Source organism: Malus domestica, chromosome 02 (assembly GCF_042453785.1).
Source record: "Malus domestica chromosome 02, GDT2T_hap1".
Lineage (NCBI taxonomy): Eukaryota > Viridiplantae > Streptophyta > Magnoliopsida > Rosales > Rosaceae > Malus > Malus domestica.
The window spans coordinates 18,512,139-18,528,001 of NC_091662.1; the positions used below are offsets into that span (position 1 = coordinate 18,512,139).

A 15,863-nucleotide genomic window follows, 5' to 3' on the forward strand; every position below is an offset into this window, starting at 1 on the left:
ATGATGAGGGGGTTATTCAATATGTATGATAGCATGAAAAATCAGTTAAAAAAGGAGATACACAATCATAGAGTGAGCTTGACTACTGATACATGGACAAGTGTGCAAAATTTGAACTACATGGTGCTAACTGCTCATTTTGTGGATGATGATTGGAATATGCACAAAAGGATTCTAAACTTTTGTTTGATTCCAAGTCATGAAGGCAAAGAAATAGGGAAGATGATTGAGCAATGTTTGGTTGAGTGGGGGATTGAAAAGGTAATGTGTATCTCAGTTGACAATGCATCGGCTAATAAGGTGGCAATTGAGTATGTTGTTCGTAAAATGCAAAAATGGCCTAATAGTAAAATGATTATGAATGGCAAGTTTATGCATGTGAGGTGCTTAGCTCATATTATCAACTTGGTAGTGAAACATGGGTTGAAAAGATTAGATACAACTGTGGATGCTCTTAGAAATGCCGTGCGGTTTGTGAGATCAAGTCCTCGAAGGTTGAGTTATTTCAAGAAATGTGTGGAGAATGAGAAGTTGGATAGTAGGGGTCTAGTTGTTATGGATGTGCCTACTAGGTGGAATAGCACATACATGATGCTAGAATCTTGCTTGAAGTTTAAAAAAGCATTTGAAAGAATGACCGAAGATGATGAAGCCAATATATACACCACCTATTTCAGTGAAAAGGTGTTTAATGATGAAGGAGAAGAAGTGGCGGGTAAAGGGAGGGTTGGACCACCTAAGGAGGAAGATTGGGATAGTGCAGAAGTGTTTGTGGAATTTTTGAAGGCCTTCTATCTTATAACTTTGAAAGTTAGTGCAAGTAATTATCCGACATCTAATACAGCTGTTCATGATGTCATTGTTGTGGAAAATGAGATTGAAAAGCTTTTTTTGCCTGAATATATGCAAACTGGAAGAACTGTAGAGTTGGTGCTACGTGATATGGCATTCAACATGAGAGCCAAATATCGAAAGTATTTTGGTTCAATTGAGTCCCTTAATCAAATATTTGTAGTTGCCCTTGTCTTAGACCCAAGGTTCAAATTGAGGCACTACATGCACCTGTGTAGAAAGCAATTACAACTTTCTGAAGAAGAGATTGAACAGAAAAGTAATCTAGTGAAGACATTGTTGAAGGCGATGTGTGATGAATATGCTTACCAAGCTTTCGGTTCACAAACACAACAAAAGGGTAGAGAAGATTTAGTTCTTGACACTTCTTCTTCAAGGGTAAAAGAATCATCTTCTAGTGTGCCAACAGAAAATCCAATGATATTTAGTCAAATCATGGATGATTGGGAGAAAGAACTAGAAGACACCGAGGATATTGCGCTTGCACATGAGGTGGATAGATATCTCCTTGACAGTGTAGAGAAAGCACAACATGGTTCACAATTTGACGTTTTGAAATGGTGGAAGTTGAAAGGGAGGAGCACATATCCCACACTTGCTTTGATAGCGAAAGATGTCTTGCCAATTCAAGTGTCAACAGTTGCCAGTGAGAGTGCATTTAGTGGAGGAAAGAGATTAATTCACCCTTGTAGATCATGTCTCCTTCCTCAAACAGTGGAGTCATTGATGTGCCTCCGAAACTGGATAAAAAGTGAACCAATTGGCATTGAGTATGAAGCAAGTTGTGCGGAGCTTGAATTTTATCAAGAGTGTGAAGAAGGTAATTATTTTGTTTTTTATAGTTTGGTTTATAAAATTAATTGGTTTACAATTAACGTTTGTTCTTTGTTGTAGAATATAAAAGAAAAAGAGCAAATACTATATCTACAAGTTCAACCATCTCACCAAGTGATCCTGAAATTCAAGCTCCACAAACAACTCGAACGAATAAAGGAAAAGGAATTTCGGTAATATTTTCAACTCAAATGAATAAACTTTAAATTTCAATGAGCATAATATGATGTTGGACTTTAAAAATGACATGTTTATATTGTATTTTTGCTTACAGATTCAATAAGGATTGTTGTCGGAACTTGGGCGTTGGAATTTGAAATTTATTGCGGATGTGTGCAATCTGTGCAATCTGTGTGCACTGCAATCTGTGAAATCTGTGTCTGTGCAAACTGCAATCTGTATTCTGTGCTATTTTTTTCAAACTGCAATCTGTGCTATTTTTTTTTCAATCTGTGCAATCTGTGCACTGCAAAATGCAAACTGCAATCTGTGCAGTTTTTTCAAACTGCAATTTGTGGAATCTGTCAGTTTTTTCAAACTGCAATTTGTGGAATCTGTGAAATTTGTGGAATCTGTGAAATCTGTGGAAATCTGTGAAATTTGTGGAATTTGTCTGTGTGCAGCAATCTGCAGTTTGTCTGTGTGCAGCAAAAACTGCAATCTGTGCAGTTTGTATGTGTTTGTATGTGTGCAGCAAAAACTGCAATCTGTGCAGTTTGTATGTGTGCAACAATCTGTGCAGTTTGTATGTGTGCAGCAAAAACTGCAATCTGTGCAGTTTGTATGTGTTTGTATGTGTGCAGCAAAAACTGCAATCTGTGCAGTTCGTATGTGTGCAGCAAAAACTGCAATCTGCAGTTTGTCTGTGTGCAGCAAAAACTGCAATTTGTGCAGTTTGTATGTGTGCAGCAAAAACTGCAATCTGTGTGCAGCAAACATGTTTAAACAGGAAGAAAACAAAAAAAAAAAAAAAAAAAAAAAAAAAAAATAAGGACCCGTGTACCCGGACCGAACCGGCCCGTTTCAATCGGGCCGGGTAAGGTCCGGTTCCTATTTTCAGAATTGTAGTGCCCGGCCCGGCCCGCCCCGTCTCCTTTAATTCCGGGTCCGGTCCGGTCCCTTCAAAAATGGGCCCGGCCCGGCCCGTGCCCAGCCCTATTCTGAACAGATAAACCCTACTAAATGGTCCCACCACTTCTCATCACAAGTGTGGCTCCCACATATCGGTGCTGGAAAGGAGAAGAAACCGTAGATTATTTCTCAAATATTTTCTTTCATATTTATTTGTAATCAAATTACTCTAATCAAATCCACTAATATAAATACCGGAGAATATCCCCCAAACCTGTTGGTTTAAGCACATTGAGAAAACGCTTCGTCTTCAAGCTTTTCCCTCCACTCTCTGTCCTGCCCCACAGTTTTTCTTTCTGCAACTTCAAATCTCTGATTCTACCTGCTGGGATACGCCGAGTTTGCTTCTTCTCAACTGGGTTCCCTTGATTTTTTTGTGCAAACATGGACATGATTCAAGAAGAACAGCAACATGAACGAGACCGAGACCAGGACGAAGAAGCCTCAGCAGCCGATCTCGGAATTGACGGCGGAGAAGAATCCGACCCAGAAGACCCCGCTGACCCCTCTCGGGCTCTCGCGCTGCCGCCGAAGCAGGAGCAAGACGTACCAATGACGGTGGCGGTGCACGCGCCCAGGAGAGCGTCGACCAAGGACCGACACACGAAGGTTGAGGGCCGGGGACGGAGGATCCGAATGCCTGCCACGTGCGCGGCTCGGATCTTCCAGCTGACCCGGGAGCTCGGGCACAAGTCCGATGGGGACACAATACAGTGGCTTCTGGAGCACGCCGAGCCGGCTATCATCGCCGCCACAGGCACCGGAACGGTGCCGGCGATTGCTATATCCGTGAACGGGTCGCTTAAAATCCCCACTGACGTGAGACCCGGGGACGACCCTCCCGACCAGAAGAAACGCAAGCGCAACTCCAACAGCGAGTACGTGGACTTAAACGACGGCGTCTCAGTGTCGGCGGGTTTAGCCCCTTTAACAACGGAAGGACGACGACAACCACCAGCACCACAACCACCGACAACAGCTGTACAAGCGGTGGCGCCTCAAGGCATGGTCCCCATGTGGGCCATACCGTCAAACACCGTCGTTCCGGGAGCTTTCTTCATGGTCCCCTCGATGACCCAACCTCACATATTTACGTTTCCAACCACTCTCCCCGCCGCTCCTTTCATCAACATCTCGGCCAGACCCATATCCTCCTTCGTTGGTCCCAGTTCGGCGGCTCCGGCCACCGCAACGAGCAGTGGCGGCGGCACTCAGACGCTGAGGGACTTCTCGCTGGAAATTTTCGACAAAAAGGAGCTACAATTCATGTCTGGCTCTTCAAATCACTGACGGCGGAGCAAAACCCAGAAACCCATCGTCCGCGGTTTCGGATTTTGGCGGCGGAGGGCGCTGGGTTTTGCCTTTGGGTGGGAAAGGGGAAGCACGTGGTCACGTGAGGGGAGGGTTTTAAGGCGAGGCATGTGTGAAGTGGGGTTGGATTAGGCGGAGGTGGGGACCACAATTGTGGACCGTGGAACGGGGTAGGAGATGGGTGAGAGTAAGGGTTTGTAATTGTATGGTGTAATCTGCGGGGGTCCTACTCCATCTCACTGTCCATGTGATGGTGGGAGCGGGGCCCAAGTTCAAAAGCACCATTACCAAGGCGGCCTTCGCGTGGAGTGGTCCCAGCGGGAGGGTTGGATGGGTCCGTGGGGTAAGTTGACACGTGTCTGATGGGTAGGTGCCCGGTTGTTGTGGGGGTCCGCTTGGTGTTTTTACCTATTTCCTTTGTTATTTTATTTATTGTAATAAAATAATGGTTTAGGGTTTGTGGTTGTGGATGTGGTTGTGGTCGTGCACAAATGGAAAGGTGACGGTGATGAGGGGATGAAGATGGGCGCATTAGATGCAAAAACCCCAACTTGGTGAAGAGAAATGTAAATGTAGCGTACGGCATTATTCAGTGTTTGACCTAATTTTAACTTTCCCACTTGTGTGTTTTCTTTTATGTTTTTGTGCATATTTTTCTCAATCCTTGACCATCATTCAAACTTTTTAAAATTTGGCTTTATTTAAGGACATTCTTAGCAGCGTTTAAATCTTTCTCGATTCTAACTTCGTAGGGCGTTAGCACGTGTACTCTAAGAGGAAGTGGCGGCGTTGAGCGATCGAAATTAAGGGGGTGTATTCAAGTAAGGGTTTGAAGGATTTTAAAAGAGTTTACAAATCAATGTGTTCAATCAAGAGTTCATTTTTTTTTTTTTTTTGACAATTCAATCAAGAGTTCAATTGAATATATGAAAATCCATGGGTACTCAATCACGATTTTAAAAGAGTTTATAAGAGTTTATAAATTGCATAGCAATACGAGTGCATTCATTTCAAATTTTAAAGTATTTCATAAAACTCTATGTGAATTCAATTAGGATATGATATTCAAGTATTTTAAAGATGAAGGATTTTAATGGATTTAGAGTGATTTTATAGTGTTTTTTAGGTTTTAGGAAATCAAGCGTCTCCCCCTAAGATTTCTAATGATTTTACCTAAAATTCACAAGGAGTGTATGAAACTCCATTAAACACTATGGATTTATAAGTCTTTTATGTTGCAGTCATAATAGTTTAAGAATATGATTATGTAAATCCTATTTATTTTGAAATATCCTTATGGGATTTTACCATATATTTTCTTTAGATATTATTCTATTAGATTTGTAATACTATTGGGGTAAAGAAATAAATAATTCATAATATGATAAATAAATGCGCAATGAGGTGAGAAAACACACTTGAAAAGTCACTCAATTCTCTCTATGCTTGCCATACCCTCTCTCTATACTTATTCAGTCAAATAGGCCTACAACATTTACAATATTTTAAAAACTTAAAGCTATAGAAATTTTCAGTTGTTAGTTAAAAAAGTAAAAGCAAAAACTAAGTGTTATCAAATGGTTCTTGGTAAAAATTAAAATTAGCCAGTTAAAAATGTAAAGTTTGGTTCCGAAGGGAAGAAGTTTGATTCTATTAACTAAGATTCTAAAAGATGTTAAGCGCTAATCGAGTAAGTGTTTAGTGCCTACGCATCTAGGCAAGGGTTTAAGCTAGAGTCTAGGCGAATTTTTTTAAAATTTTTAACATAACGAATATCGTTATTTTGCTAAAAAAACAGTACCATCTTGCCAACAAAATTTAAAAAAGTCAATAGGAACAAAGACTCCTAACAAGCAACACCAAAGACTCTATTGGGGTCTTAGGCCATCTCCAACCGAAGGGTCCAGAGGGCCAAAAGGCTGAAAATAGCCCGAAAACTGTCTCCAATTGAGGGCTAGGCCAGAGGGCTTTGGAATCTGGGAGGGCCCCACGAAATCGGCGAGGGTTGGAGGGCTGGCTGCATGCAGCCAGCTAGCTAGCCAGGGGCTGGCCATTTTTTTTTTAATGTTTTGTTATTTCTGTCGGTTATAGCCGACAAAAATAATATATTACTATATTATTAGTGTCGGTTATAACCGACACTAATAGCAATGTTAATATAATAGCAGTTTGAACAGTGTCGGTTAAAACCGACACTAATTTGAATTCCAACGGCTAGCCAGTCACTAGCTGTTGTATTCAAATTTTTTTTTTGTTTTTATGAATTTAAACCTTTTTTTTTCTATAACTTCCTATAACTTATATTTTACAAATTTTGGTTCATATTTGTTTTCGTATAACTTCTATTTTACAAAATTTGTTTCATATTTTTTTAAAATTCTTTTTTTTTTCTATAACTTCTATTTCACAAAATTTGTTTCATATTTTTTTTAAATTTTATTTTTTTTCCTATAACTTCCTAAGCCATTATATAACATTAAATTAAATTAAGTAACATGAAACAATATTAAACAATATGAAACAACATTAAATAACATTAACCAACATAAAATTTATACAACATGAAACTTAAACAACATTTTAAAAAACATTTAAAAACGTAAAACGTAAATGCTTACTCCATTCTTCTTTGGGCCCAAAGATGTGTAACAAGATCTTGTTGTAGGTACTTGTTTGTGGCACGAGAACGTATCATTCTATAGCGCCTCATGTACTTATCTATAGAGATACTACTAGTTCTTAGATTGAAAGGCAAATTAGGCTCATCATATATTTTTGTACGAGCCATTCTTGACCTATTTGGATCTTCTTGGTCGTCATTGGACTCTCCATCAATATACTCATCTCGCTCATCCTCCACTATCATATTGTGTAATATGATACAAGACATCATGATGGAGTCCAAATTTTCTCGACTCCACCCTCTTGCCGGTTTGCTGATTATCTTCCACCGTGCTTATAGAATACCAAAAACTCTCTTAACATCTTTCCGATATGCTTCTTGGTGTAAGGTAAACAACTTTTTAGCGTCATTCCTAGGGTTTGGAATTGCTTGGACAAGTGTCGCCCACTTTGGGTAGATGTCATCTGCCAAGTAATACCTCATATTGTATTGAGGCCATTGATGTAGTAGTCAAGTTGAAGTGCTTTACCTTCCATCAAGTTATTGAATAGGGGTAAACGCCCAAGAACTGTAATGTCATTTTGGGATCCAGGGACTCCAACGAAAGCATGCTAGATCCATGTGTCATATGAGGCAATCGCCTCTAACACAACAGTTGGCTTTCTCGACCTTCTGCTAAAGCCTCATTGTCATCCAGTGGGACAGTTCTTCCAATCCCAATGCATGTAGTCTAATGACCCTGTCATGCCTGGAAACCCACAGTCTTCAGCTTTGTGAATGAGCCGATTCAGATCTTCTTGATTTGGCTTGCGGAGGTACTCGTCTTTGTAAACCTGAACAATTGTGTCACAAAATTCTTCAAGAGTATCAAGGCATGTAGACTCAGACATACCATGGGTTTCATCCATCGAATTAGCTGGGGAGCCAGAAGCCATCATTCGGAGAGCAACAGTAACCATCTGATGAGGTGAGAAATTAGGGCGGCCTGCTCTGTCCCGCTTCTGTCGAAAGTACGGATTGACCTATTGGACATCACAAAGTAAACGCTCGAAGACATGACGCCTCATCCGGAAGCGATGTCTGAAATCCTCTTCTGTGTACACTGAGTTGGGGTCGAAGTAGTTGTTTATCAGATTGACATGCGTTATCGCTCTGTTTCGTGGTTTGTAAGAGCGACCAGCAATAGAGCCACCCCATTGAGGTTGTTCCTCAGTTGGTTGACACACCATGGCTGCTGCTCTGTTTTGTTTGTTGCGCCTTACTTGAACTTCTTCATCAGACTCCTCATCTTCTCGTCTCATTTGCGCCCATTTTGCTTCTCTTTTGGAATTGGATGAAGACCCCCAGTTGGAATCTGAAGAGGATCCAAAGTTGGAATTCATTGCAAACTTGAATTAAAAGAGATTGAATTGAAATAGATTGAATTCAAAGTTGTGTGAATTATATCCCAAATTGTGTGAATTATATCCCAATATCCACCCTATTTATAGCCAAAAAAAATTCAAATCCAACGGTTAGCTGACGTTACTTAGCCGTTGGATTTGAATTTAAGTTGTAGTTTTTAAATAATAAATTATGTTTGGCCCTCGGTTGGAGACGGTTTTTTGTAACAGGGCTAAAACGAGCCCTCTGGCCCTCGGTTGGAGACGGAGACAAATATGACCATGTACTATTTATTAAAATATTAATATCTTGGAAGATCTTGAAGATGGCTAAAACGGGTCCTCTAGCCAGCTATCGGTTGGAGATGACCTTAAATCCCAGCAGCCACTACAAAATTAATTCTGGAAGCAGATTTAACATTCCAAGCCTCCGCCATGCTATTTTATCAGCCCCAACATAAACAGTACTTGAAATTTGACACTCTTATTCATCAGAAAACACCTCTAGTTCGTATAGACAATACAAAAGTCCGTCATACAAAGTTTATAACCTTAATTCCTAATTAGGCCTTTCGGGTAGTTTCTATCACGACGCAGCGCTTGCAGATGGCTTCAACTTCTTCGGTGGTGGATTTCCTCCAGAGAGGACGACATATGAATAGAAGCATAACATTGCAGCACTAATGGCAGCATAAAAGCCTGTTGGAAATACTTTCTTCGTCAAGGCGTACGTCTGTAAGTTCTTCCACAGGAGGGCTACCGCCAAAGCTGCTTGTCCTAGAATGAACGGTAAACTGGACTTTCCCTGCCTCCATATCTTTAAGCTAATGGTGCTAAGGGCTAGCAAAGCTCCACCAAACAGGACGCCAGTGCTCAATGTGGCAGGATTTCTGGAAAAGATAAATCCAATAAGTCCACCACCTAGAACAATCCCCCCAAATGGAATCCCAAAACAGAAATCATGAATCTTGGCCGCTCTTTTTGGTTGAGCAACATGTTCGTCATCTAAAATGGGATCCGACTTTGCTTTTGGTGCATCGCTTGTGTAACTCAAACTATTCTTGGCCTTGGAACCCCCTTCAATGCTCATGACAGTAAGCGACAAAGACTTGGGACGAGCAGTGGTTGGGCAAAGGAGTGAACGTCTTGAGAGGCGGAGCTGACGATTCATGGCAGAGAAGCTTGAAAGCTGCGAAGTTGTCACTGCTGCCATTGTGCTCATGTTGTTTGATCTGTAATACAAAATTAAAGTTAATGAAGTCTCCTGCATAATTAATATAATATTTAAAGACATCATAAGGATTTCATCCAGAACTGTTATTTTTTTCTGTGGCTGCATCTAAATTTATGAAATTAGTTTTATCTAATGGATATGAATCACATATGTGAGGATGCATCATGTATGAAAGAGTTAAATTACATTCATTTAACCACCAGAATATTCAAACCGAAAGCTATAATCCTAACCCCTTTCCCTTTTAAAGCGAGTTAAAAGAAAAACCGAAGCGGTCATCGTTACTCAGTATCACACACTCATACTATCATCAAGTGGATTTTTTTGAACTGTGGGTAGAGGGATTCGAACTCGGGTGTTTGGGAGGGGGGAGCACATCTGCTCCAACCAATATGGTTACGCCCACGTCTGCGTGGATTTTTTTATTTTTTTGAACAAATTTTATTATCTACACCAAAAGGGTAGAGGAGTAGGCTAAACCACATAATATGCTAGCAATAATGTGGTTCAAATTTTCCTTTGAAAGAATCGAACCTCTCACATACAAAGTGAAGAAGAATACCTATAGACGTAGTCCTGAGTGGCTCATCTGCGTGAATTTTAATGTCGAGCAAAAACCTCTGAAAGGGCATGAAACCTAGCTTATATCAAATAGAAATCTACCTTGTATTAAACTGGCTAGGATTTGAATCACAAATGAAGAAATTCTTTCAACAAGTTATCTCAAAAAGCCACTGGATTACGAAATAATTTATCCTAGCCTCTAACAGAAAGGATTCAATCGTAACAACAATTATAATAATCCCAGAAATGAAATTAAACCTCCCGATCTCTAAATCCCACGCACCGAATCACTAGTAATTTGCACATCAAAATCCATGGCTTAATCCCCAAATTCTAGAGCATGAAAAATGTCAAATTTATACGGAAATTGAAGCTGTACCTGCAGATCGGCAGCAGCAAACGGAATACAACGGCAGCTACCTCTGAGAGTGAGGGAGAGAGAAAGAATTGAGAGATCAGATGAGTAAGGGAACTGCGGAGGATCTGGAATTGTTGCCGACTTGAATAAAGAACGACAGTTGGAGTGGGCCTGTGAGCGAGGGCCGATGCTGTTATATTGGGACACCAAAATTTGTTTCTTTGTCTGCCTAATTACAAATATACCCTTCATTGTTTTTTGTTTGTTTGTTTGCTTGCTTGTTTTTTTGTTGTTGTAAAGGCTAAAAGCATGCCCTGCCCGCTCAACCAAACGCCCTATGGCGCGCATTGGCTGCCCAATCGAACGCTCTGAGGTGAGCCTTGATTGCCCAGGTCGCACCCCGATCAAGTCTAGGCGATTCTTTCACCGGTTTTCATAAAACAGAGGCGATTTTCTTCCCATCCTGCCTCCAAAGCCACCTAGATATGCCTTGGGACGAGTTTTTTAAAACACTAATTTTTTTTATCATTTTCAATAGAAAAATGACTTTTGCACACTCATTCTCTTTTCATACACCCATTTCTACGTGTCTTTGATGTATTCATTCCAAAAAGCTAGAAATAAACAGAGTTCTTTAGTTATGTGGAAATCGCATCCTTTTTTCTTTTCCAAGATAGTGTTTTCAAGTGTATTATTATTAGCATGTAAAAAATTATGGTCTTATAGTTTGATTGGTTAAAGCTTGTTATTCGATTAGTTAAGAGCATTCAACATTAAATGCCATTTGGCTCTCTTACAATATATTAAGGATGAGTCACAAACACGTACAAAATACAGGAGACACGATTCCGATATATCAGTCACAAATACGTATATATTCGAGGAAATCACATATACACTAAAAACAAAATCTGGGAGAGGAAGATTTACAATCGTATCATTAAACTGGGAAGGGATTAAGAGGAACAAGTAAACATCACTCAACTCAACTTTTCAGTTCTTCCCGATTTCCTGTGTGAAAGTTTAACGAATATAATGTATACGATGTTTAACTATACCAATCAAGAAAGAGAATCGAAAACGTAAGTACAAATAGGAAAAGAAAAAGAAAGGTCCTGCTGCTGCTATTCCGCTGGATTGCTTTGGAGATCTCTTTGTTGCCGAGCTCTACGTTCTTTGTTGCTTCAACTGCCTGTTGAATAGAAGATAATTATCAGCAGCTGTTGGAACATTTATTTATCCGTTTATAAAAGAATACTGACAATTCAAAGCAAATAGTGGGACAAAACAACCACCGACGACTATGGACCAACATATATCTTATATCCACCTACCTGATCGTACAGTTGCTCTATTTGGTGGGCTTGTTGCAAAACATGTGTGGACATAAGGTGATTCAGCGCAGACATTTCCACCATCTTAGTTTCAGTTTCCTGAACCGCATCTAGAAGGCTAGTCAGCTCTACCTGCATTGCGTACCAAGAGCAGCACTAAGCAACTTTATGCAATAGAGGGTTTCTAAATACTGGAATAGCAAAGTCTAAAGAATAGACAGACGGCTAAGTATTAGAATACCTGAAGGGCACGTGTTTCATCATCCAAGAGTTGTTGTTGCACTGTTAGAGGTTCGGGTTGAAATTCATTAGGTTCCCTGAGCTCCAAATTGTTAGAGTTAGAGGTGTCTGTGGATGCTGAAGTCTTAATCCGCTTAGGTTTTCTTCTTGGTGTTGCTTTGTTAATGGAATCTTGGAAGCGTATGGCCCTTAGCTGATCAAACCGTGACGTGACTGAATGGAGTCTCTCACTTAAAATCAAAACCTGCAGTTTCAGAATATGCATTGGATAATTACATAAGCAAACATGCCATTCATTCCTTGCAAATATGTTTACACTGACGAATATGGAATCCTAATTAACTCGATTGAACATTAACAATCACCCAATAATCTGGTAATATAATTTAGCTCAAGAAAGAACTACTAAAAAAGTTACACGACTTCCCATATCAAACACGACCAGGGAGGACAAATTCATGGTTTCTCCTTTGAGAGTGCAAAGGCTTATCGGGGCATAAAAATAAATATCACTAAGTATCCTTAGTATAAACTGAGAAAGAATCATACCACACCATGTTTGTGTGCTATGGTATCAGCGTTGGAGTAGTCAGTCCTAATTCCAAGCCAGCCCTTTGAGTTTGCCTCGTCATCATTAATGCTATTTTTTAGAACATCGATTTGTTCTTGGCATGCTTTAATAAAAGCACCAACCTGCACATCATGACAAATTGAAAAAAGTAAGCACACTGCAAAATCATACAGCTTCATTCAAGAGTCAAGACACAACAAGAAGAAAAGTACAAAATATCAAGAATCAAAAGTAGATCACAAGCAATTTACGAGATATTGTTCTTACACAAATGTCAAATGAATACTGAATGCATTGGATTTATGCATGCAAATCGAAACAAGCTCAACATTACGGAATCTACAACTCATTCTTACATATAGAAATATCCACATTAAACACACGTTCAAATCAAATTGAATAGCATATCTGAAATCAAAGTTTGGTAACATCAACTTCTCAGTAACTCTGTAAAGTAGGAATGCATAATCTAACACTTTTACGTCTGAAAAAGGACAATTCTGAAGAGTTGTCCAGTATATCATTTTGTCAGCACAAACAACAGTAATAATTGTAAGATGAGAATTTTAGAGTTCCCTCATCCAAAGACAACCCAATAAAGCTGTGGGAGCCTGAAATCTCGCAGCGACATAACTTAGTTTAAAAAAAAACAATAAGCAAAGATTTGTCAATTGATAACTTACTTCATGCTCAATGCTATCCCTCTCCTGTTCAGTGGTGCGATGCAGATCCACATAATCCTTTCGATGTTTCAACATAAACTGTTCCAGAGCTCCTATGCTTTCAAGCTAACCCAATTAATCAAAGGAAACGGATTAAAACGCAATCAGATAAAAGATCATGGAAAAGAACAGGCAGAGTGGCAAATGTGTAAATACCGTCTTGAGGGCAGCTCTGGTGAAAGGCGACCGCTGCCGGGGTGCATGGATGATGAATTTTGCCATAATCGCTGCCAATTTGGACTGTAAATTTTCAGATGAACGTCTTTAATTCGCAAGAAAAATCATATATTTGTACAAAAATAGAGAGATAAATAGAATTAATCTACGAACCTCGTTGTAACCCATTGATATAGCAGAGTGGCGCACCGCATCTTTGAAATCTTCCATCCTATCCCTGACTTTGGACATTCTTTACGATCCAAACCCTAACCCTTAATTTCACCAATTCCCAGTTTCTTCTTCAGGATAGAAAGAAAATTTCAACCAAAATACGAAAATATAAGAAATTAGAGCAATTTATAGCTTAATTTCAACGGGAAATCCAAAGAATTTGGAGAAATGCTAGAATTTGGGAATGGAGAAACCCTAATTGAACTGAAATTGTAGTTTCTGTGAAGTCGTCGCTGCTGCCATTGTGCCTATACAACTACTCAGGTATAAACCCTGTAGGTTGATCTCCTCCCTCTCCAAGTGATCGTTTATCTTTCCTTGTCAAATTCCTTTCCTTTACTCTAATTTACCAATTGATAGGAATTATCCTATCACATTCATAACAACAATTCTAAGAATCCCAGAAATTGAAATCAAAGCTGCCAATCTATAAATACCAGGAACCAAATCACCAGAAATTTGCAATAATTACAATAATTCAATAATATTTCCATGGTTTGATACCCAAATAATTCCAGAAATCTTGATAAAAAAAAGGGGGGAAATACAACCGCAGTTACCTGAAGAGAGAGAGAGAGCTGAGAGATGAGTGAGAGAACTGTGGAGGATCTGGAGTTGGTGTAGCAGCCTTACCCCTCACAGATCAAAGCTGAGAGTTTTGAGAAGATGGTTCTACTTGGATCCCAAGTCCTCTTTATTTATTACTAGAATTACAATTCTATCCTTCATTGTCTTTTTTATTTTTTTTTTATAATTTATAATTTTCTTTTTCTGTTTTTGGGAGATAATTTGTGCTTCTGCAAGTGAAGGAATAATAGAATTGATTAGACGTTTTTTACTTATAAATACAAACACAGGTGGGCACTGCCAAGGTCGCCTTGCTTCTAAAGCCTGTAACTGAACTAAATAATATTATAGCGTGTTTACTAACTCGTAATCAGAATGAGAATAAAAAATCCGATTCCGATTACGGATTATACATGTGTTTACTAAAATTGGAAGGAATCAAAAGTGCGTGGGGCCCACACAAAAAATAGAATCCAATTCCAAGATTTGGTTGATTTGAATTCCCAACATGAAGAAGATATTTGGATTCCGGATTGCCCAAGCAATCAGAATGATAATTTTTTTCCCTTTATGCCGTCACTTGCTTTCATTATTTCCAAGACTATTCTAGACTCACATTATGCACAACTCTATACATATGCCGAAGAGAAGAAACTACAACTTGAGCGAGAAAATTTAGATACTAAAGTAAATACTTAAATTTATATAAAAAAAAAGGGTAAATTACAAAAAACTACCTCAACTATTGGTGTCACGACATTTTCATACCTCATCTTTTAAAATTGACAATGGCATACCTCATCTTACGAATTTGTGACAATGGCATACCTCCGTTAGTTTTTTTGTTAATTTCTTTGTTAAGTGCTGACGTGGCCCGACACGTGTCCCACTCACTAATCCAACTGGATTAAAAAATAATTAAATATTCAAAAATCAAAAATAAAAAAAATAAAAAATGGCCTAAAGGGATGTTGGGACCCCTCTCTCTTCTCCCTCTCTGCGCACCCTTATCCCCTCACCCTTTCTTCCCCTTCCCGTCTTCCCCCAACCCCAACTGCCCTAACATCTCCCCCTCCCACCACTGCCATTTGCTGCACCAGCTCCTACAACACCTGCTGCTGCACCCAAACCCACCACCCCTACCCGCCACCGCCACCAGCCACAGACCACTTCTCCAAGCTCTCGCTATGGAGCTGTGCCTCAGTGCAGCTCCAACGCCTCACTCGACCAGGTCCACCCCCCCTAAAAAAAAACCCAACCCCCTGCAACCTAGAAAGAAGAAGGAGGAGGAAGAAGAAGAAGAGGAGGAAGGAAAAAAAAACGTTGCAACCCAGAAATAAGAAGGAGGAGGAAGAAGAAGAAAAGGAAGAAAAAAAAACGCTGCAACCCAGAAAGAAGGAGGAGGAAGAAGAAGAAGAGGAAGAAGAAGGAGGAGGAAGAAGAAGAAGAGGAAGAAGAAAAAGAAAAAGAAAAAAAAAATGTTGCAATCCAGAAAGAAGAAGAGGAAGAAGAAAAAGAAAAAGAAAAAAAAAACACTGCAACCCAGAAAGAAGAAGGAGAAGGAAGAAGAAGAAGAGGAAGAAGAAAAAGAAAAGGACAAAAAAAAAAAAAACGCTGCAACCCAGAAAGAAGGAGAAGGAAGAAGAAGAAGAAGAGGAAGAAAAAAACGCCCAGAAAGAAGAAGAAAAAAAAATGGCTGCAACCCAGAAAGAAGGAGGAAGAGAGGGGAGAGAGAGAGAGAGAGAGAAGG

At 39.6% G+C, this 15,863-nt stretch overlaps 4 protein-coding genes across 16 annotated transcripts; 1 reads left to right on the forward strand and 3 right to left on the reverse strand.

The window, feature by feature from the left end:
• Window positions 1-2,947: 2,947 nt before the first annotated feature.
• LOC103430372 (transcription factor TCP9) lies at window positions 2,948-4,765 on the forward strand. The gene has a single exon (XM_008368508.4). It carries the CDS (start codon window positions 3,202-3,204, stop codon window positions 4,105-4,107), a length of 906 nt encoding a protein of 301 aa, XP_008366730.2. The 5' UTR covers window positions 2,948-3,201; the 3' UTR covers window positions 4,108-4,765.
• A 2,675-nt stretch (window positions 4,766-7,440) lies between these two features.
• On the reverse strand, window positions 7,441-8,052 carry LOC139191359 (uncharacterized). The gene is made up of 2 exons (XM_070812122.1): window positions 7,855-8,052; window positions 7,441-7,773 (listed from the first exon to the last, which is right to left on the reverse strand). The coding sequence occupies exons 1-2, from the start codon at window positions 8,050-8,052 to the stop codon at window positions 7,441-7,443; spliced, it is 531 nt and encodes a 176-aa protein (XP_070668223.1).
• Window positions 8,053-8,598: 546 nt separating this feature from the next.
• Window positions 8,599-10,476, reverse strand: LOC103423428 (protein FATTY ACID EXPORT 1, chloroplastic-like). 3 transcript variants are annotated; one of them, XM_008361509.4, is made up of 3 exons: window positions 10,311-10,451; window positions 9,930-9,987; window positions 8,599-9,365 (listed from the first exon to the last, which is right to left on the reverse strand). In XM_008361509.4, the coding sequence occupies exon 3, from the start codon at window positions 9,353-9,355 to the stop codon at window positions 8,720-8,722; it is 636 nt and encodes a 211-aa protein (XP_008359731.2). In that variant the 5' UTR covers window positions 9,356-9,365; window positions 9,930-9,987; window positions 10,311-10,451; the 3' UTR covers window positions 8,599-8,719. The 3 variants fall into 3 exon arrangements, with proteins under 3 accessions (XP_008359731.2, XP_028948686.1, XP_028948676.1); XM_029092853.2 differs by having other exon boundaries at window positions 9,930-10,004; window positions 10,311-10,449; XM_029092843.2 differs by lacking the exon at window positions 9,930-9,987 and having other exon boundaries at window positions 10,311-10,476.
• A 667-nt stretch (window positions 10,477-11,143) lies between these two features.
• On the reverse strand, window positions 11,144-14,240 carry LOC103423429 (syntaxin-81-like). Of its 11 annotated transcripts, none has more exons than XM_029092833.2 (9): window positions 14,107-14,234; window positions 13,741-13,914; window positions 13,487-13,611; window positions 13,313-13,396; window positions 13,118-13,222; window positions 12,413-12,556; window positions 11,865-12,107; window positions 11,624-11,755; window positions 11,144-11,481 (listed from the first exon to the last, which is right to left on the reverse strand). In XM_029092833.2, exons 3-9 carry the CDS (start codon window positions 13,562-13,564, stop codon window positions 11,338-11,340), a joined length of 930 nt encoding a protein of 309 aa, XP_028948666.1. In that variant the 5' UTR covers window positions 13,565-13,611; window positions 13,741-13,914; window positions 14,107-14,234; the 3' UTR covers window positions 11,144-11,337. The 11 variants fall into 11 exon arrangements, with proteins under 11 accessions (XP_028948666.1, XP_070672758.1, XP_008359733.1 ...); XM_070816657.1 differs by having other exon boundaries at window positions 13,313-13,383; window positions 13,487-13,614; XM_008361511.4 differs by having other exon boundaries at window positions 13,487-13,614.
• Between the last annotated feature and the right edge of the window lie 1,623 nt (window positions 14,241-15,863).